Source organism: Neltuma alba, unplaced genomic scaffold, assembly GCF_004799145.2.
Source record: "Neltuma alba isolate B1F8T4 unplaced genomic scaffold, ASM479914v2 tig00007303_pilon, whole genome shotgun sequence".
Taxonomy (NCBI): Eukaryota; Viridiplantae; Streptophyta; class Magnoliopsida; order Fabales; family Fabaceae; genus Neltuma; species Neltuma alba.
This window is the reverse complement of record NW_021634743.1, coordinates 15,464-37,874: the sequence shown is the minus strand read 5'-3', so window position 1 is coordinate 37,874 and position 22,411 is coordinate 15,464. Positions and strand designations below refer to the sequence as shown.

General features: G+C 35.1%; 4 protein-coding genes across 4 annotated transcripts; 3 read left to right on the top strand and 1 right to left on the bottom strand.

The window, feature by feature from the left end:
- Positions 1–407: 407 nt before the first annotated feature.
- On the top strand, positions 408–1,602 carry LOC114752268 (uncharacterized). The gene is made up of 3 exons (XM_028940994.1): positions 408–464; positions 939–1,314; positions 1,410–1,602. The coding sequence occupies exons 2-3, from the start codon at positions 953–955 to the stop codon at positions 1,600–1,602; spliced, it is 555 nt and encodes a 184-aa protein (XP_028796827.1). The 5' UTR covers positions 408–464; positions 939–952.
- Positions 1,603–1,698: 96 nt separating this feature from the next.
- Positions 1,699–2,811, top strand: LOC114752267 (uncharacterized). The gene has a single exon (XM_028940993.1). The coding sequence runs from the start codon at positions 1,699–1,701 to the stop codon at positions 2,809–2,811; it is 1,113 nt and encodes a 370-aa protein (XP_028796826.1).
- A 10,596-nt stretch (positions 2,812–13,407) lies between these two features.
- LOC114752266 (DNA repair RAD52-like protein 1, mitochondrial) lies at positions 13,408–15,787 on the top strand. Its single transcript, XM_028940992.1, has 4 exons — positions 13,408–13,715; positions 13,977–14,014; positions 14,124–14,218; positions 15,316–15,787. The coding sequence occupies exons 1-4, from the start codon at positions 13,408–13,410 to the stop codon at positions 15,457–15,459; spliced, it is 585 nt and encodes a 194-aa protein (XP_028796825.1). The 3' UTR covers positions 15,460–15,787.
- A 610-nt stretch (positions 15,788–16,397) lies between these two features.
- On the bottom strand, positions 16,398–21,812 carry LOC114752265 (GDSL esterase/lipase At1g71250-like). Its single transcript, XM_028940990.1, has 5 exons — positions 21,548–21,812; positions 20,534–20,661; positions 19,391–19,633; positions 17,347–17,596; positions 16,398–16,618 (listed from the first exon to the last, which is right to left on the bottom strand). The coding sequence occupies exons 1-5, from the start codon at positions 21,810–21,812 to the stop codon at positions 16,398–16,400; spliced, it is 1,107 nt and encodes a 368-aa protein (XP_028796823.1).
- Positions 21,813–22,411: the final 599 nt, after the last annotated feature.

The following is a 22,411-nucleotide window of genomic DNA, read 5'->3' as shown; positions in this document are numbered from 1 at the left end:
ATTTACTCTGTAATTAAAAAAAATAAAGAATTATATTCACTTCGCTAATATAAATAAAAAATAAATTAAATAAATAAAAAATTATAATCAAACAATTAAGCAATTCAAACAAAAATATATATTTATTTAACTAATTTAAAAATATTACAAATAAAAAATAAATTACATCAATAACAAATCATAATCACACAATTAAGTAATTTAAATACAAATATATTTTGGGAAAATGACATTAAAATACCACTTGAATTTTAAAAAGACAAATAAGGTACCTGAATAAGTAAAATGACAAATAGGTTACTGGGTACCAATTTGGAATTCATATTTTCGGCCAAAAGACCGAAATGCCCTTATCAGTGAGGTAAAATGAAGTGAAACTGAAATGAAAATAAAGATGGAGCACCAGTTGAGCACATGAAGAAGGAAAGAGGAACGCTGGAGGAACACATTAGAGCTGAAAAGAGGTAAGTTTAAGTCGGTAGTCTTTGGAAATGGTATAATCTTACTCCTCCGCATCATCATTTTGTTGGGATTGCTGATTTAATAGATTTTGGTTGTGGGCAAGAGGGTTTGTAGCAAGAGAGAGAGTGAACATGTCGCATTAAGTGATGGTGGGGTTTGGGTAGTTTCTTTTTGTGTCTACTTTATGGCGCGATGGTGGGGACGGGTGTGCTGGAGATGAGGTTTTATACTTTATATTGACTATTTCGAATGACGTAGCGGAAATCAAAAAAGGTGGCAAGCAATTACGTAGGCGTGAAGTTTGCGTTCAAGTAGTGAACGTTGTTAAAATCAATAATGGAGTTGTGAAACCCTATAATAAAGTTGCGAATAGAAGAAAAGTTTCTCTCTTTGTGTGTGTTTTGGGTGTCATGTACGTTGATGGAAACTAATTGGCGGAGAAGTTAATTTTTTTTATTTAATGTTGTTTGCTGCAGGTTAGCAAGTGGTGATGTCTTGTAACATTGTATCAACATCTTCAAAAAGACTTGCTTGTTATTTTCACGTAGATGGGAAGTTTGTGGAAAATGACGATGGCGAAGTTAAATACTGTGGTGGGACTGTTAGAGTAAGAGTAATAAAGGAGGGTACAAAACTTGAAGATTTGAGGGCAATGATAGGAGAATGGTTCAGCATGGATTGTCATGGCTGTGACATTAAATACGCTTTGAGTTTTGATGAGAGGGTATTGGTAGATCTTATAGATGATGGTGAAGTTGATAATCTATTTGAATATAATGACCGTAATGCACATATTTATATAGCACATAAAGGTAATGACAATGTGGAGGAAGGAATGGGTTATCCAGAAACGTAAGTGAGAAATTTTTTTTTGGTGGTTATGAAAGTTGATAATTGTTGTAATATTGTAGTAAATCTCTTAATAACAGTGGTAATTATAAATGCAGGATCTCAAGAATGGTAGGACTGTCAGAACAGAGTGATGAGCCTACGTTGGAGGGAAATGCTTTGGAAAGTACAAGTTCTGGAGGCAGTGAAAGACCTAATGTAAGCCTACCATACGGAGTAGTGAGTGCACCTACACCTTTGCCAGAGGTGAATTCTTTGAAATGGAAGGAATTGTTGTTAGGACAGAACTAGACTTTTACAAATGCAGAAGATTTCAAGAAGAAACTACATAAGTTCAGTATTGCAAACAAGTTTGAGTACAAGTATGTGAAAAATTGTAGGGAAAAAATGTATGTGAAATGTAGTGTTAAAGGTTGTCTGTGGAGGATAAGTGCAAGAGTGGGTAGAAAGAGTACTCCCTTTTTACGTGTGGCAACATTCATAAATGAGCATGTTCATAATGCACAAGACAATCTTCGTGTGGAACATTGTAGTTCAGCTAGCTTGATAGCATCAATCATCATAGATGAGGTAAATGATCACATAGACAGGCGTCCAAATGATATAAGGAAGACTTTGGAAAGAGATTATGGTGTGAAGTTGACATATAAACAAGCATACAGGGCGAAGCAAAAAGCTTTAGAGGACATACATGGCAGGCCTGACCAGTCTTATATGCTTATTCCGTGGATATGTGAACGGTTGAAGGAAACAGATAACAAAACCGTGGCCAAATGGGTAGGTAATACTAATAACACATTTGAGCGTGCATTCATAGCATATGGGTGTTGTATAGAAGGCTTTATAGCTGGTGCTAGACATGTACTGTACATTGATGGATGTCATTTAAGTGGACCGTATAAGGAGACGTTACTGTTGGCGTCTGCTTATGATGCTGACAATGAATTGTTACCTTTTGCGATTGCTATTGTAAAGGGAGAGACACTTGAGGATTGGACATGGTTCTCATATATGATTAAGGAGATAGTTGGCTCAATGGAATTGACAATTGTGTCAGATCGACACAATGCAATAATAGGTGTCGTGCAAGCAATATTTGGTGGTGAGAGGCATGCATACTGTTACAGACATGTTAAGGAAAACTTCAGTGCACAAATGATTAAATTAAATAGAGGAAAGAGGAAGACAAGTGGGAAAGCAAGGGAGGAGAGACTGCAATACCTGGATGCCATTGCATATGCAAGGCTTGACACCGAGTTTGATGGTGCAATGGATAACATGAGAAAGTTCAATCCACAATTATTTGAGTGGCTTCTTAATCATGGTGATGTTGAAAGGTGGGCTTTAAGTAAATTCCCATTTAAACGGTGGGATAACATCACAACAAACCTTGCTGAGTCATTCAATGCTTGGATGTTGAAAGAGAGACGATATAATGTTGCCCAACTTATACATGAGCATCGTGAGAAAGTGGCATGCAGCAAGCATAGCAATGAGTAATTGGAAAAATGGTGTAGGCCCAAACATAGATGCAAAATTGGTGGACAATATTGCTAGATCAGCATGCATGTTGAGTGTACCTTATGGAGGAGGTAGGGTGTGTGTCCATACAGCAAAAGGAGCTGTACATGTTGATCTTGGTGTAGGCGAATGCACCTGTGCAGCTTGGCAAATGTCAGGCATTCCATGTCCCCATGCCTGTGTAGCTATTAAGGCTATGAATTGCAATGTGTATGATTTTGTTGATGAATGCTACAAGATTACATCACAGCAAAAGATTTATGGCAGGACTATGATTCCAGTGGCGACAGTAGACATGCCAAATCCTAACAATTATTGGGTGGAAAATATAGGAAGTCAAGTGTTCTTGGCACCGCCTTTGACTAATCGACTGCCAGGAAGGCCTAAAATAAAAAGATGAGAGTCACAGTTCCAGAATAGGAAGATCTACCATTATAGCACATGCCAACAAGTTGGGCACATAAGAAGAACATGCAAGAATCCAAACCCAAGTTGAAGTTAGATGTCAATAGATATGGTGATTTTTTGGTGTAAATAGTGTTGCGTGAATGGTAAATTCCATTGCACGTGTAGTGTAGTTAGTATGAAAGTTATGGTTTAATGTTTACCGTGCTGTACTTGAGGTGCAGTCATTTGAATATATGTAATGCATATGCTGTCATATTACTGCTGGTTTTTGGTAAATACTGTTGCATGAATGGTAAATCCCATTGCACGTGTAGTTAGTATGAAAGTTAACGGTTCATGTTTACCGTGATGTACTTGAGGTGCAGTCATTTGAATATATGCAATGTATCTGCTGTCATATTGCTGCATCAAATTGTATTGTTCATGGCAGAAAATCTACCCAGCCTGGCAAGAGGGTGCAAAACCCAGTATAAACGTAGTAAATACCACTGACAAAGTTGTAAATCCCACCCTGTGTTTTGCAAAATTCACCGCCGAGTTGTATGGTTTTGAAAACAAAGTTGGCCAGCCCAATAAACACAGGGATGCAAAACCCACTGTAGAAATAGTAAATGTCACTGTGAGAGTTGTAAATCCCTCCATGTGTTTTGCAAAATTCACCCCCGAGTTGTATGGTTTTGAACCTAAAGTTGGCCAGCCCATAAACGCAGGGATGCAAAACCCACTGTACAAGTAGTAAATCCCACTGTGAGAGTTGTAAATCCCACTATATGTTTAGTCAAACTCGGCGTGGAATTGTATGGTTTTGAACCCAAAGTTGCGCAGCCCAATAAACGCAGGGATGCAAAACCCACTGTACAAGTAGTAAATGTCACTGTGAGAGTTGTAAATCTGTCCATGTGTTTTGTAAAATTCACATCCGAGTTGTATGGTTTTGAAACCAAAGTTGCGCAGCCCAATAAACGCAGGAATGCAAAACCCACTGTACAAGTGGTAAATCTCACTGTGAGAGTTGTAAATCCCACTATGTGTTTAGTCAAACTCGGCGTGGAATTGTATGGTTTTCAACCCAAAGTTGCACAGCCTAATAAACGCAGGGATGCAAAACCCACTGTACAAGTAGTAAATCTCACTGTGAAAGTTGTAAATCCCACTATGTGTTTAATCAAACTTAGCGTGGAATTGTATGGTTTTGAACCCAAAGTTGCGCAGCCCAATAAACGCAGGGATGCAAAACCCACTGTACAAGTAGTAAATGTCACTGTGAGAGTTGTAAATCCCTCCATGTGTTTTGCAAAATTCACATCCGAGTTGTATGGTTTTGAAACCAAAGTTGCGCAGCCCAATAAACGCAGGGATGCAAAACCCACTGTACAAGTAGTAAATCTAACTGTGAGAATTGTAAATCCCACTATGTGTTTAGTCAAACTCGGCGTGGAATTGTATAGTTTTCAACCCAAAGTTGCGCAGCCCAATAAACGCAGGGATGCAAAACCCACTGTAAAAGTAGTAAATCTCACTGTGAGAGTTGTAAATCCCACTATGTGTTTAGTCAAACTCAGCGTGGAATTGTATGGTTTCTGAAAGGAAGGTTGCCTAGAGAAAAACAGAAGGTTGCAATACCCATTACACAAGTTGTAAAAATCACTGTGAAAATTGTAAATCCCTCCATGTGTTTTGCAAAATTCACTGTCGAGTTTTACCGTTCTAGGACGAAGTAGCACAGCCCAATCAGGATAACGGTTAGAAAAGCCACTAAACAAGTAGTAACACTCACTGTAAAAGTTGTTATTTCCACTATGCGTTTTGTCAAACTCAGTGTGGTATTTGTGTTTTTGTTGAGGAAAGTTGCCCTGCTTCTCAAAACAGTTGTCAAACCCCTTGAAGAAGTGGTAAAATTCACTTCTACAGTTGTAAATCTCGTCACATTTGTTGTAACAATTTAGGAAAATGGTTTAACATTACTTGAAAATGAGGCACCTTTACAATCCCTGAAAATATTTTGCAAATTCTCTTCCATACATAACTTTAACTAACACATCATTAAACTTAGACAACGTAATTTAGTGCCGTGATGCGCGCTGCTTTTTCCTCGGTGTGGGTTCTGCGGATGACAGCAAGTTCAATGCTTCTTCACGTCTTGAATTGAGCTCATGATTAACAAGCCACCATTAGGTTTCGTCGAAATCAGCAACATGTTCTTCACTGTACTCAAGCGTCACATCGGGCTCCTATTTGCTCAACCAAATTAAAACATGAACGCCACAGTCTCGCCTACACATGGAAACAATGTCCATGAGTGAAACACGAACTAGCATTCATACATTATTACATCAACAACTAATACCACTCACAGATTGTTCTGTTGAGGAACAGGGGCCCAAATAATGTCACTCATCTGCTTCTTCCTAATGGTATTGGGCTTTACAATCTCAATCATGTCATAAAATCGATCCCTTTGCACAACACATACTTGCATTTGTAAATAATTTGGTAAATAAAGAGCATGTTACACAAGAAAAGTAACAATATTCTTACACATCCGGTCACCACAATCATGATATCATCATCAGCTACACCTTTCTTCTTACTCTTCTTAGCAGGAAAACTTGGCTTCATTGAGTCCAGCACATAGAAATTCATTATCTTAGGCTCAAGCACAAGACAAAACCAGTGGGCACCAACAAGTGTAGGTCCAAATATCAAGTCACAGTCTCCTATGTTGTAACCGACATATTCAGGCAGCAACTGCTTTTCTCGTTTTCTAGCATCCCACCGAGATGGGTTCGCAGCTAGTATTGCCTGTAGCATCGAATGATTAGTCATATAGCAGTAATTATTTTGTATTCATCTTAGTAACCTTACCATAAAGTCAGCATCAAATATGTGTCGCTTGACTTCTCCTTCGCTCTTTATATCAGCCAGTAAAGTCTTGCACACAACTGACATAAGCTGTTTGCAAGTAAATTTTAGTTTTTCGCACAGGTATACATGAGCATCAAATATAAATTTATAGTACTCAGCCCAAGATCACAATACTAACTTACCCGGTTACCTATTCTCTCAATTCCTCCAAGTGTCCTCAGCTGATCTCGAGTGATATCCTCATCAGATATTTTAACTAAAGGCCTAAAAATGTGTTCCCAGTATCATTATGTGTGTAGTTAATCAGTAAACAACCGATGAGTACTATCATTCACAGTCATGAGAATAGTAACTTACACGTCACCCTCCTGCCTTGAACACATGCGGGATATCATGTTAAAAAACTTGTCCTTTTCCTCCATATTCCTCTTCTTCCTCTTAACAGGCATCGTCAAAATCCATGGAGAATTTATGGCCGACTTCACCTCCCTCTGTGATCTCCTGGGCTGTGTATTCTTGTCCATGGGGGAAACATCAGGGGAATCCATATTTCCTACTTGTATTCCTTCTTCCTCAACATCAACCATGTCAGCCTCGTTCGAGTCATCTCCATGATGAGGTACGTGTCCTGAGTCCTGTCTATCATCATCATCTCCCTCGTTTTCATCATCACCATCATCAGCTTCATCTTCTCCCTTATATTCAGCTCCAACTTCACTAGGGCTCTCATCTCCCACAGTACGATTTTCCTCCATCGTTATGTGCACCTTATGTAGCTCATCCTCTACTGCACTAACAAGTCTCTTGTAGCTTAAATCAATTACAGCCATCAACTTTTGATGTAAGCTCTGCAACTCCTGCATCACATTATTAAAAAAGGTCAAACACTTTATCTTGTTAATGCACATTGAGATTACCAAGCAAAGCACACACCGGGTGTAAGTCAGCAACACTTCTCCTTCTTCTCTCCTCATCTCCAACCCTAACTTTCGAGCCCTTCTCCTTATATAATAGGCCTCTGTTGCTCTGCCTTTCCTTCTTTGTCATCTCCTTTATCCTCTCATCAGTCCAGAATTGAATAGCACTTATTGACCCATCTCTAACAGATTTAGACAATGGGAAACGCTCAGCAAGATATAACTGCAACATCAAATTATTAACTTTATCATCACTCCATTCAAACATAGAACAAAAAAACAATGGTAATAAATACATACCAATAAGAGGTAGATGCATCCTCCGACGTTGCAACTCCCTTCATCATTGTCTTCCCCTATGTTTCTATACACTTCAACATAATCTTCCATCTCTTTCCACAAGTTGTTCACAATGTATGTGGCCCAATCAAATCAGTGAAATTCATTCATAGTACAACACATCACCCTTACTAGCTTGTCACTCACTGTTGTTTGTGAGGTAGGAGCTAGAAAACTCCCAAGTGTGTACAACATGAACAAGAACTTGAAATTCTCTTTATTCTCCCCAGATTTAATGTCTTTGAGTATCTTGGTAAAAGAGACTTTACCATATTCATTCTTCAACCTCTTATATGTTTCATCATCATCATCCACATCCGTTCTTACCTTTTCCCCTGTGTGGGGTACCTCCAACAACTCCGCAACATCTTGTGCATCAATTTCCTTAATCTTCCCCCTTATTGTAAATTGATGAGTAGGCGGATCATATGCTCGAAGAATGCATACTATGAGGTCACGAGGGAGTCTCTCACATCCCATGTCAAGCAAACTTGCAAATCCCAAACTTTGTACCTTGGCTTTCAATCTGTCATTACTATTTATAAATTCCACCAATGACTTGTATTGCCGGACTGAGCAACGGGTGCTAAAAGCAAATTTTTTCCATTCGCTTCTTCTTCGTCCCTTGCTTCTTTGGTCTGTTCACTTTAGCATTATACTTCTTCCTCTCCTCCAGTGGCAGCTCCCTCCATGCCTTTGCTCCCTCCCTAACTTCTTCTCTCCTATTCCTAAACTCTTTGCCAACCTTAAATTCATGCAGAAACAGCATGTACCCATTCTTCACTTGCCCACTTCCCTCTCCTTCTCCTTCTACTTGTACTTGTAATTCCATTTTCCCTGCTGCAATGACACCACTTGTTAGTCATTTATAGTAATATATTTCTTTCACAACAATGTCGTCAATTCCATCAACAAATATGGTCAATTACACTAACAAATATAGTAAATTTTATTAACATATCATCGAAATACAATTGTCCACTCAATTAACAAGTGTAGTCAAGTCCACTAACAAATGTAGTAAATTTCATTAACATATCACCTACAAAACCATTGCACAGTCAAATCAATTTGCATCACGACGATGTTGTTATTCCCGTAACAAATCTGGTCACTTTCATTGACTAATGTAGTAAATTCCACTAATAATGTAGTAAATCTCATTAACATCACCTACAAAACCATTGCACAGTCAAATGAATTCGCATCACGGCAATGTTGTTATTCCCATAACAAATCTGGTCACTTTCATTGAATAATGTAGTAAATTCCACTAATAAATGTAGTAAATCTCATTAACATCACCTACAAAACCATTGCACAGTCAAATGAATTCGCATCACGGCGATGTTGTTATTCCCATAACAAATCTGGTCACTTTCATTGACTAATGTAGTAAATTCCACTAATAAATGTAGTAAATCTCATTAACATCACCTACAAAACCATTGCACAGTCAAATAAATTCGCATCACGCCAATGTTGTTATTCCCGTAACAAATCTGGTTACTTTCATTGACTAATGTAGTAAATTTCAATATTATATCACCTCAATATCATTGTCTATTCAATTGAATTTGCATCACAACATGTTGTCATTCCCATACCAAATCTATTATTTTCCATTGTTGAATGTAGTCAATTACTCTAATTAATGTTGTAAATTTCATTAACATATAAGTTAGCAAATGTAATCGTTGCCAACACAAATTTAGTTCTTCTCAGACCAATAGTTGTTATTTCAATACCAAACCCGCTAGTACTATTTACTACTTACCTCATCAAATTTACTACTCGGCTAATAGAATTACTGCTTGCTAAATTACTACAACAGGATAACCTTTACAAATTTTACCCACGCAAGGACAAACTTTTCACCCTAAACTATTCAATGAAAATGAAAGCAACTTTATCACTGCTGCGCATGCAGACCAAATTAGTGGAATTCTACTTCCTTAAAATCCCACCCTCTCCACATAGAAAGCTATACTCTTTTCAGAAAAGTCAAATAACACCGACAAAACTATCCTTTCCATTTTGTTCTTTTCCTTCAAATCAAAATAAACCAATCCCCACAACAAAAGCAATCCTCTGTTCCAATTAAAGGCCACCCAAAATGGATTAAACATTATCAATCACAATCATTTCCAAATATGTACACAACCAAACACATTAGCAATAACATGGAAACAACTTTTTTCGTCCTACAGCAACTTCTATGGGAACAACAGAGACGGAACCACAAAGAGCATCACTGCATAATTACATTTTAAGCTTCAGGGACCCATCGAAAATGCTTTATGAACAACAATATTCAAGTTCCCTACCTGTTTAGATTCGAAAGCGATGGTGGCAATGTGATTTCGGCGACCGCTTTTTGGTTACTAGGGGACCTTCGATTGGGTTTCATCGAATGGGGGCACTTTCTGTTTCGGCGGGTTGCTCTCGTCGGGTTGGCGGGTTACTTTCGCCGACTGGGGGAGGTAGTTCCAGTTCTTGTTTCACTTAGTGGGGGGTTGCTTTCGCCGAGTGTGGGGGAGGGGGGTTGCTTTCGCTGAGTGGAAGCAGTTCCTCTTTCATCGACTGGGGTGTTGTTTTCGCCGAGGAGTCGGTTTCCGCCTTTTCTCCATCTCCTCAAGTTTCAAACATCTTAAGGGTATTTCGGTCTTTTGGTCGAAAATATGAATTCCAGATTGGTATCCAGTGCCCTCTTTGTCATTTTGCTTATTCAGGTGCCTTATTTGTCTTTTTGAAATTCAAGTGGTATTTTAGTGTCATTTTCCCAATATATTTTCATTCAACTAATTTAAAAATATTATAAGTAATAAATTAATGAATTAAATAACAAATTCTAATCAAACAATTAAGTAATTTAAATAAAAATATATATTCATTCAACTAATTTAAAAATATTATAAGTAATAAATTAAATAAATAAATAAAAATTTATAATCAAACAATTAAGTACTTTAAATAAAAAATATATATTCATTTAAATAATTTCAAAATATTATAAATAAAAATAAATTACATCAATAATAAATTATATTCAAACAATTAAGTAATTTAAATAAAAAATATATATTCATTTAACTAATTTAAAAATATTATAAATAACAAATTAATTAAATAAATGAAAAATTACGATCAAACAATTAAATAATTTTAAAACAAAATATATATTCATTTACTTAAATTAAAAAATTATAAATAATAATTTTATATTACTTTCATCATTTCCTAACTTTGTTGCTTCTTCTCCAGAGTGATTTTTTTCCAATCCTTCATATAAATGGGGAACATGGTCCACTATTGACCAAGAAGGCGCACATATTTATTATACAGCTGGCCACCTTTCTTGGTCGGTGGGCCCAATTCATTCAACGGCACAACCACCCATCCGCTCGTCGTCATGGACAGCTCTCTAGCTGTCAGCCTCTTATAGGACCTGTTCCCTTTAGAGTCTACAAAATTTAATTAAGAAATTAATTATATATTAATTAATTAAAACAATTTCTATATAAATTAAATAGTTGTCAAATTTAAAAATATTAAATAAATATTTACCTTCAAATTCTACTTCCAAACCGGTGTGGCGTCTAGGAGTAGGATGCTGCTCATTATGGGATTCTCATTCCCTTGAACCTGCTCCTCCTCCTCCTCCTCCTCCTCACTAGCATCACCATAGGGTTGTTCATCCATTGAGAAATGAGGCTCCTTAGTCTGCTAGATATCATCATGCTCCATGAAGCTTAGGATATCCTCATCGTTCAGATCGTAGTCATGAATACTCGGGAATGGCTTACCAGCATCATGACCCCCACCACTACGATCCTCGTTGGGTCCTCCTCTCTCAGGATCAACCGGCTCCTTCCCTGGTCGATGACTCATCTTAATAATAGCAAATAGCAATTGTAATGAAAAATATATTTACAACTAACAATTATTAAAAATAAACAATTATATCAAATAATAATTATTTCTGTTAACTCTAAATAATAATATCAAATAATATTAATTAAAAAACAGATATTCCTATATTTAAGTTTGCCGTTATCTCATTAAAAAAATAACTATTTCTATTAACTCTATAAAAACTAGTCCACTATAAAAAAATTTTTGATTAACTCTAACTAAATTAAGCTAGTCTATCAAACTCAATATAAAAAATATAATAAAATAAATAAAATAAAAAATAAAAACAAAAATATTTATAAATAAACTTCTATTCTTACATGAAAATATGGATCTGGATCTGGATCTAGATATACTTCGTGGAGAGAGTTTGGCAGAGCTTCGCTTCAAAATTTGCCAAAATAGTGAAAATGACGCGATGGGGGGTATATGTAGGCTGCGATTTTCTAGGGGCTCCATGAAAATCGCTAGAAACCTCTAGCAGTTTAAATAAAACCGCTAGAATTTTATAGTAGTTACCCTCTACCACCACCTTCATTCAGCCATGTGTCACAACTCCTCGGAAAAAATAAAATAATTTCTAGTGGTTTCAACATAAACCGCTAGAAAGTTAGTTGCATTAGAACCGCTAGAAAATGCAACGACAATTTGTGTTCTCTAGTAGTTCCAGTAGCAAAACCGCTAGAAATGAAATGTTGGAAATATGGCGCCAATTTTGTGCCAAAATGCGCGAATAGTTGTGGCGGTCACCTTCTAGCAGTTGACTCTTAACCGCTAGAAATGTGTGGGGCCCACTCGCTTTTTGGTTAAAGTGCTACGGATTTCTTACGATTTGTGTGAAAACTGCTAGAAATTTCTGAATTTGTAGCGATTTTATTTAACTGCTAGAAATGTACAACTGGTAAATCGCCTTTTTTTTCGAAGTGCATGTGCATTGGAGGAGGATCATATTGATGTCCAAGAATCTTCCAAAAGCATCAAGAAGGGTTCCTTACTCATTGATTATGATTTAATTTTGCTTTAAGGAAGTTTTCCTTTTCATTTGCTTTGAATAAATAGAAGATAATGTTCTGATTTAGTTTCCTATTTTGGGTATCATACTTGTTCATGAAATTTAAGTTATTTTCTTTTTTACTTTATGCAATAAATAGTGTCTCGTATAGTCAAATAATCATTAATAGGCACCATCTCTAGCATTTATATCTTAGAATTCTGATTCTAGTGTCTTATGGTTGCTTATGTATAGGCTACGTTTTTTTATACTTGAATTTTAGATTTAGATGAATAAAAATTGAGTTAATGTCTCTTGTATGAGGCTATGAGCTTTTCTTGTATCATTGTATTCTCATGAGAATACTCAATAGTATCGAGGGATTGATTAAACTTGCATCTTTATGGTTACGGTTGTAAAAGACAACTTTTCTTAATGTCCTGCGTCAATTATCTGTTTGGCTCTCTTCTTGTTTCTAGTTGATCGATACCAAACCTAATATCAAGTTGTTAGCCCTTGTAAATTTTACGGATAAATGAAAAATTCAAATCCAATACTTAACAACCCAAAATTGAAAATTCACAATCTAAATTTAGTGATTTACAAGAAATATAAGAGAATTTATAGCCTCCCAAATGAAATTGATTTGGTATGAATGAACAACTTATAAATTCAACATTTCATAATCAAAATTCCTCAATTTGCAACCAGATTCAGCAATTTACAGGAAATATAAGAAAATTCACAACTCTCAAATACAATTGTTTTGTTGTGAATAAACAGCTCAAATTCAACGATTCACAACCGAAATTTGATATTTTACAACTCAAATTGAGTAATTTGCAAGAAATATAATGAAATTTACAACCTCAAAATACAATAAGGGTATTTTATCATTTCACCCATAAACTTTGGTCCTTAGATGCAGTGAAATTTCAAGAATGTTTTATAAGTTAGTTGATATTAATTGTCTAGTAGGGTTTACTGTAGTTCTCCCAAAGTTTAATTCCATTCAATCATTCATGATGAAAATGGCGGGAGGGCAAAAGGACTGAAGGGGAATTTAAAATTCCCCAGAGAGTAAGACTAATAAACCCCTAGGAATGTGCATCTTGACCAATTTTCACTGTGAACCCGAAAATGGCGATTTCTTCTCTGAAACTGAAATCTCTTGCTCGTGCGGTCTCATCATCAACCTCTGCTTCTTCTGCTTCGTTTTCCAAGTCGAAATCGGTCCTTCCGCAAGACTTTTGGCGATCCTATGCCAAATCTTCTTTTACTTCTGCTGCTGCAGCAAATAGTGACGACGACGTCGCCGACGTGGTTCCTACTTCTGGAATCAGTAGGGCCCTCTCTGAAATACTTAAGGAGCTAAACAAGAAAGTCCCTGATTCATTAATCAAAACTCGCGTTGAGAAAGATGGGTTCCCTGTTAAATACATCCCCTGGTATTCCCATTGTTTTTCGACTCTACTTACTGTCCTTGTTTGGTTCCCGAGAAACTAATAGAAAAATATATTGGTTTAAATTTTAGTATTCTGTGCTTTGGTATGTGGGTATTGTTGTTCATGACCTTTGTTTTCAGCTCTATTAATGGTGTTGAGATGTTGGCCTGTTGGGTTTTTCTTTAGTAAATCAAACCCCGCCGTCGTTTGTTTTCAATGCTGATAATAACTTATTTTCCTATTGCTGTATAATTTCTTGTTCAGGCATGTGGTGAACCGTATTATGAACTTACATGCTACTGGTGAGCAGTTAGTCTTATTGTACTTTTAGTGATGATATTCTTTTGGATAGCTGATTTGTTAAAATGTCTATCGACCTGATGTCTGTTTCAATATTGTGATTGCTGATAGAGTGGTCTGGTGAGGTTCGAAACATCAGCTACAGTGCTGATGGCAAGACTGTCTCTGTTGTTTATCGCGTGACTCTCTATGGGACTGATGCTGAGGTATCAATTTTTTTTTTCCTTATGAAATTACGCAACGAGATATCCTGTTTTGTTTTTAATGCTTGAGGAAGATTAGAAAGAACTCTTCATGATGGCAAGAATGTAGGTGGCCATGAAATTTTAGGTTTTAAAGGAATAAATCACTACACTAAGACTAGTGGAACTGTGAAATAGTTACATCTATTCTCTGATATATTTAGCATATTAATTGATGGAAGTTTACTGAACCTGGACATGAAGTACTCAATATTCTTGTATTTTGAGCTAAAATGAGCCGGATCTAATTCCTTGATAGGCTAGTTCAGCGTATCAAATAATTTTTACATTTATTAAATGTTCCATTAATGCGTGCATAATAACAACTTTCTACACTGAAAATTTTATGAAAAAGTAGTATATGAGATCCTATGCCTGCAACGTTGGCTAAACTTGAGTACTATGCACATACTGAGCTAGGTATTTGTAAACATATTGACTTAGTTGTCCTGCTTAAACACTTAGCCAATGTCAAGCAAGGACAGCATGATTCGTTGTTTATACTTTGTATGGGTAAACATCAAAACCCTGAGTCGAGTACGCATTATTTTTTGCATCTTTGCTCTTGAACTTCATGTATTTTAATATCCTTATTTAAAACTCACTCTTTGGTCTTATTTACTCTTTTTGTTTACTCACTGAAGATATGATATGCTCCATTTATAGAGGAACAAGGCTACATAATTAAGCATTGAAAGCAAGATAATAGTAAAAATAAGACTAAACACGTTAGACCCTAACTAATTTATCAAGATTTGGTGATAGTCAAAATAAAGATGCTAGTGGTTATTCAGTGAAATGGCTGTAGACTCTTCTATCCAGTCCAATGCACACATAACGAGTGGAGAGTTTAAAATTCTAACCTGTTAAGGTGATCATATTATAGAAACTGGAATGAGTGACACAGAAGTGCATTATATATCAATACTTTATTTAGCCAGGGAAATATAGTTTGCTAGTTCAAGTTTTGGTACATTTTGGCCAGAGTATGCAGAGTTTAGTCTTATTTAGTCTTCTTTACGATATTGTTTTGTCATCTGTCATGCCACCTTTTCCTGTAGATTTATAGAGAGTCAACTGGCACTGCTGCTATAGATGACACAAACTTTGGAGATCCTGTACAGAAAGCAGAAGCCATGGCTTTTCGTCGAGCTTGCGCACGCTTTGGGCTAGGGCTTTACCTTTATCATGAAGATGCATCATAGACGATTGGTTCTGCTATTCAAGTTCAAATGGCTTGTGACTGCCATTGTTTCTTCTTTTGTTTGCAGAGCTGGTCTATTAATAGGAAGATCATATACATAGGGATAATACCAATAGGAAGCCATTTTGTTTATTGTCACTTTCAAATTTCACTGGGCCTCCACAGGCTTCTGTTGTAGCACTCTAGCGTGTAAGATTTTCCAGGTCATATATCTTTTGGACTCTTTCCATTAATCTGCCTTGCTTACTTGCAGATTGAGGGAAATTGTATTGTTGTTCCTCGTTAATGAAGGTATATTACTAAAATCATCATTTATTTCTGTTTTAGTACATTAACTACTGTTAGTATTTTTTTCTTTGAAAGAGAAATCCATATTTATCCTCTCGGTTGCTGCATTTTTATTTAAATTAAGAATACTCCCACAATCAGCATCTTTTGTATTTGATTCTTGCTGATGTGTTTGGGTAATGTAGAATATTAATATACATAATCAAGTGCATAGGAACTCGCATTATTCATTAACTATGAATAATGTGAATAATGTGATTTATCTCAGATTCTGTATAAAGCACTCGGCTAATAGTCTAGTTAATTTTCAGACAAGTCTATCGGGTTGAAGTTTTATCGTTTCGTAAGAAACATATCAGAGCGTAACTAGTTTATCTAGATATGGTGGCCGTGAAAATAAAGATGCTACTGATATTTTGTGAAATGATTGTAGAGTCTTGCATTCTGTCCAACGCGCATATCACATGCAGATTCCCAAAAAACTAGCTTTCTTATTGAGATGATTGTGTGTGTGTGGGGGGGGGGGGGGGACTGAAATGAGTGATAGAGAAGTAAATTATATATCACTGCTTTATTCAGCCAGGGAAATAGAGCCGGCTAGTACAGATAGTTTGGTACATTATGGCTAGATTATGCTGAGTTAGGAGATAGCTAAAGAAGAGCCATCTGCTGAATATTAATGGGATAAGAATCAGAAGGGGGGCCATTAACAGCTCTCCAAGAGAGGACATATGCTGCAGATTGTGTTGGATGGAAAGCATCCCAAAACACATATTGGCCCCTGTTCAGGCATGGAACTTGAAGTGGAAGACATGTTATCTGCCCCTGGTTCCTTCCAATTCCACAGCAGCCTCTATCAATCACACTGAATGCTGCACAACATCGCCATAGTACCATTTCGGTCAAGTTAGTTTATCACATCCTTTTATGTGAGAAGAGGAGTCCTGAAGCTTGAATTTTGCAGTGTCTCCTAAGAGTGTGTGTGGGTGTTCGTCTGAGAGAGAGGGTGAAAATTTAAGTGCGCACATACAATTCTGGATCCTGAATCTTGGAGTTTGCGGGGTGTAGCGAGGTTTTTTTTTTTTTTTTTGGGGGGGGGGTGGTTTTGTAAAATTAAGCGAGTCTCGGATATTCCCACATATTTTATCACTCTCTTAGAGACATGAGAGATTTCACACTTAAGATCTAAACACACAAATTGTTTAAAAAAGGATTATATACACACCGGGGAGGACATATACAATATGAAGCATGTGGTGTGCATCTAAAATGAAGGAGCAGTAGAGAGAAAAGGAGTGGGTTTTAAATTTCACTTACTGTGTGTCTCTTTCATAGGCTCTTCACAGAGTTCATACTTCAGAAAATCAAGATTAATACACAGACAGTTTGTTTAAGGGATTATATGCGCACACGCACATAGATATACAAGATTGAGAAAAAGAATAGAAAGGAAACCAAATGAAACACTATGACGCAGTGAGCCTTGACCAAACTGTGTGTGTGTGTGAGAGAGAGAGAGAGAGAGTTCATATATGTTAGATGTAAGAGGATCTAAATGAATATAGAAACAAGTTGCTTAAGTTGGGACTAGAAAGCTTACAGTAGGCAGCAGGGTTATTGAGGATATCACCAAATACAGCGTAAGTATTGCCGTAAGCAAACATGGCATCAGGGTGGTTCTTATTGAACTGCTCAACCATGGCTCTGAGGCCTTCATTGAAGGTCCCAAGCATCTGGTTCACCTCATCTGCACACCTTCCAGGTAGGGCCCTTGCTCTCTGGTTGGGGATGCATCCCAGCGGCTTTACCCCTGCTATGAAGAACTTCCTTAGCCCTAAACTGTATAGTGCCTGCAAATCCCAGCACTTCAAATCATATTGCTCCCCATAAATCCTTATTTTACTCTATTTCTATAAATATCTCTGCACAGAATCAATTGTTGAGGTGCGTGTGTGTCTGTGTGTGTCTATAAATTGCCGCGTAGCATCTGTGTGATCACTCGAGTTTAGATCTAGTTTTGAGTGGAAGGCCAGATCATGGATTGTATTAATTTAACTGTATCTTTCGTATTTATTCTGAAAATGAGTAGATGAAGTCCAAACTCCCTTGTGATCGCTCAATAATTTAGGCGTTTTTTCAATTGTATTTGATATCAAGTTCCTCAACTGAAACATGATAAAACCATGCTAACAGTGCAATTATTCTTCATTTCGGGGTTTAATGAAAGGTTAAGGTACAAATTTATTTTAAAAGTTTAAAATTATAGTAATTTTCGCTCCTCACTGTTAAAATTTTAACAGTTTAAAGCTATGGACAAATATTCTACAATTTTAAATTTTCAAGACAGATTTGTACCAAAAAATTTTTTGGGTATCAAGTGCTCTTGAATGAAAATTTATGAGATAAATTTGCACCGTAACCCTTTAATAAACTTTGAATTAGTTTGGAGTATTAAATATTAAAGAGTTAAGATTCAAATTTAACCCGACAGTTTTTATTTATAAATACAGGGCACATAGAAAGTTCTTTAGGTACAAATTTGTTTTGAAAGTTTAAAATTGTAATAATTTTGTCCATTCCCATTAAAAAATTAATACTGACCATTAAAATAATGACATTGACTATTAACATTTTACATGGTAAGAGGTAAAATTATCACAATTTTAAACTTTTAAAGCAAATTTGTATATGAAAAAACTTTCGGGTGCCCAATACTCTTGAGTAAAAAAAAAAAAAATTTTCAGGGCAAGTTTGCACCTTAAACCAATATTCAATAATTACTCCCTTAGACATTTAATATAAGAGTTAGTTGAGAAGTTGAATATAATTCTAAACATACGACCTTACTTCACTTTGTGTCCCAAATTTATAATATGTTTTTCAAACTATCCCTAGTGATTGTACTCCTCCGGTCCTTATTATAAGACCCTATTTGACTTTTTATTTGGTCCTAATTATAAGACCCCAATCCATTTTGTTTCTTATATTTATGCATTTTTTTCCAAGATAATCCTTCTAATAATGATAGTTTTAGCCAATATACTTAATTAGCAAGGATATTTTAGGAATGACAACACTTATTTATTATAAATAACTAACTTAACTTACTTCCTTAATCTCCTCAAATAAGTCAATTGGGTCTTATAATTAGGACCGGAGGAGTACTACCTCTAGTTTTTAATATAAGAGTTAGTTAACTAATTTGAGTAGAATAAAAAATTAGTTAAATTAGTTATTTATAACAAATAATTGATCTTTTTCTAAAATATCTTTATTAATCAAGTAAATTAATTAAAACTATGAAAAGAATAGATAAATATGAGAGATAAAGTGAATTTGAATATTATACTTAGAACCAAAATAAAAATTAAATGAGTTTTTATATTAAAAATTAGGGGTCGTATGTATCAAGGGGTTTCTACCAAATGGTAGTTCCAATGCATATAATTTAAGAGAATAGTTTAGGCAAACCAACACACATTTATTATCAATAGCCAATTTAACTAATTTTCTTAATATTTTCAAGTTAGTTATCTTGTTCTTATATTAATAATCACAAGAAGCATCTAATATTGAGATGCAAAATGTTACTTGAATATATATATATATATATATTAAAAAAAAGGCATTAAGAAAAATATTACCAGAATTTGACGAGCATAGCTATTAAGAAGAAGGTTGCCAAACTGTTGGGGATTATAAAGGTAACTGGAATTGTATAATGTAGGCAATAGATAGTTGTTGATATAATCGTCGCTTCCAAACGCCAAAATTGCTATTGATTTGGCTAAGTATTGGCTCAATTGTGTTCCATTAATCATTGTTCTCACTTGATTCAATGTGTTCTCAAAGTTCAACACTTGCTGGTTCAAGCTAAACCTCTCACCCTGCACATAATATATACACTAATTAATGCATTGGAAAATAAAAAAAAGATAAATGTGTAATTTTATTCCTGATCTTATTTCTCAGGTAAACCTAGTATCTCGGTATTTTTAAGGTGTAATTTTACTCATGATTTTTTTGGGTGCAATTTTACCCATAATATTTTCTGTTGTTATAGTTCTATCATTGATCTTATTTCTCAGGTGCATAAACATAAAAAGATCACAGGTAAAATTGCACAACAGAAGGTCACGGGTAAAATTGCATCACTAAAAAGATTGGGATACTAAGTTCACCTAATATCAGGGTAAAATTTCACCTTTAAAGTATAAAATAATAAGGTTTCTTTGGATCTTTAAAAAGGTACTACCTTTGGTTCTTAAAATAAGAGTTAGTTGATTAATTTGAGCAGATTAAGAAACTAGTTCAGTTAGTCATTTGCAATAAATAGGCATTGTTTTTTTTTTTCTAAATATCCTTACTAATCAAATGAATTGATTAGAATTACTATTATTACAAGGACTATCTTAAAACAATAGATAAAAATGAGAAACAAAATGGATTGGGATTTTATATTTAAGACCAAAATAAAAATTAAATAAACTCTTATATGAAGTACCAGAGGTAGTACTTTATAATTAATTGGCTGGGTTGATACTTCTGAATTTAGTAACTTAAAGGGATGTATAATTGATTATTAGGGTTTCTTCACATTGTTGAACATTTAATTTAAGTGAATTCATTATTAAGTTTTAAAGGTTGGGACGATTATTTGTGTGTAACTCAAAATTGAGGAGAGGTTGTAATTTGTTTAATTTAGTATACACTAAATAATAAAATGAAAATAAAAAGTATTTACTGAAAGTTGAAAGCATATTATGAGTATAGGGAGAGTAATGTACGTAGTGACGGCCAGTTTCGTCAAGGATGCCACAAGAAGCAGAAGCATAATTGACTCCATTAAGGATTCTGGTTCCTCTTGTTGTGGGATCTGCATATGCTGGTGCTGGAGGAACCCCTAGCATGTTTCCTGCGAGCATATATTCCCAATTTTTACTTTTAGTCAAAACTGGATAATAATTTAAAATGTTTTTTTTGATGTTGTGTTTATTTTCTTAACGTTTAAACTCTGTTGAAATGGATTACACACAAAGAAAAGAGTAGTTAAAATGCGTAAAAAATACAAAACAAAAGGCCACGGAAGCCTAATGAAATAATATAATGTACTTCTATGCTTCACAATATAAGTCTGATTTAAACGGGGGGAAAAAAAAAGTAGTTAAAAGTAAGAACGGGAGTAGACTAGATCCTTATCAGGACGCTTATAGTCTAAATCTACATAAAGCCCAGCTTAGTCTATTTATTTCAGCATCATATTCAGGCCTATTTAGGCAACAAGATATGCTTATTTTCATAAGGCCTAGCTTATAGGCCTACATACTCGACCTATTTAATCTTTTTTTAAATTGCGCTATTATATATAACATAATATGCATCAATTTTATAAATAATTTATAAAAGTGCAAATTTTGGTTTGGCCATAAGTTCTACATCACAACATTCCTATATAAGATCAGCCTCCTTTCATTCATTAATTATTCACCTCCACTTCTCTTCTTTATGATAATTCAAGATGGCAATGCCAACTCACTTCTTCTCTCACGATTAAAAAAAAAAACAGACATTTCAGAAAATAAAGTAGACATGTCCAACCAAAAAAAAAAAAGACAAAAAAGAAAGAAAAAACATAGTACTATATGACTTCTTAACATGGACTTAACATTAAACAGATGGACTAGCATTAGAAATTATGAAGAAAAATTTCAGTTACCAAAAATAAAACAAAACAACTATTAATGCATGCAAATATATATATATATAACAATCGTAAAGTTTAGTAAATAATTTCTACGTACCAATGAAGTCAATAATATTGAAGCCATTAGAGAATCTACCAGTAGGACCACCTCTTAAATCAATTCCATAAGGATAGTAATTGGACTTAGCCAAAGTGTTTAAGAAGTTATTGTTTCCAACGTCCACCAGTGAATCGCCAAACACAAACAAAGCTGGAATCCTCTGTGGTGACTGTGATTCCACTTCCATGCCCATCATCATCAGAACCACACCAATAATAATCAAACCAGTCACAACTTTATGATGATTATTCCACCAACCCATCATCATTATTTCTCTACCTCTCTCTGTTTAGATTTTCAGAGAAACCATGAATATATAATTAATGATGAGCCAAACGAGGTATGTGTGCACATATATATAGATATATAAATCTGTGTAGTAGTGATGCTTAATTTTATTTGTGGTTTCTGAAACTGTTAAGAGTTGTTAATTTGTTGCAGAAAATAATGAAGTAAAGCCCATAGAATCAGTGTGTGTGGTTTTTTCTCGTGTTTTTGGCTTTGCCTTTTCAACGTCTTTATTATCTTTTTATTACTTTAGTTGACGGTATCTTCAGTTTCGTAACCATTTCATCAAGTTCTGAAACGACCATGTGTAGTACTCTTTCTGATCTTATTTATAAGATAGGGAGAAAAAATCATTTTTAGTTTTATTTATAAGTCATCTCATTTAAATTTTAGCATGAATATGTTATTTTATCCTTAATTTATTATATTACAGGCAGTTATTTATATATATAAAATAAATAGAGGTAAAGTTGAAAAACTGACCTATTTTAAGAAAAAAGTAATGCAGGTCAAGATTTTTCTTATTTTGTGTGAAATATATTGAAAATACCTTATTACAGGATATCAGTAGTA

Coding starts and splice junctions, on each gene's coding strand:
- LOC114752265 (XM_028940990.1), bottom strand. CDS start 21,812: ATGGGTTGGTGGAATAATCATCATAAAGTTGTGACTGGTTTGATTATT. Junction 20,662..21,547: donor CAATATTATTGACTTCATTG/GTACGTAGAAAT, acceptor ATATGCTCGCAG/GAAACATGCTAGGGGTTCCT. Junction 17,597..19,390: donor GCTATGCTCGTCAAATTCTG/GTAATATTTTTC, acceptor TGGGATTTGCAG/GCACTATACAGTTTAGGGCT.
- LOC114752268 (XM_028940994.1), top strand. CDS start 953: ATGTCTTGTAACATTGTATCAACATCTTCAAAAAGACTTGCTTGTTAT. Junction 1,315..1,409: donor GGAATGGGTTATCCAGAAAC/GTAAGTGAGAAA, acceptor TTATAAATGCAG/GATCTCAAGAATGGTAGGAC.
- LOC114752266 (XM_028940992.1), top strand. CDS start 13,408: ATGGCGATTTCTTCTCTGAAACTGAAATCTCTTGCTCGTGCGGTCTCA. Junction 14,015..14,123: donor TATGAACTTACATGCTACTG/GTGAGCAGTTAG, acceptor GATTGCTGATAG/AGTGGTCTGGTGAGGTTCGA. Junction 14,219..15,315: donor TCTATGGGACTGATGCTGAG/GTATCAATTTTT, acceptor CTTTTCCTGTAG/ATTTATAGAGAGTCAACTGG.
- LOC114752267 (XM_028940993.1), top strand. CDS start 1,699: ATGTATGTGAAATGTAGTGTTAAAGGTTGTCTGTGGAGGATAAGTGCA.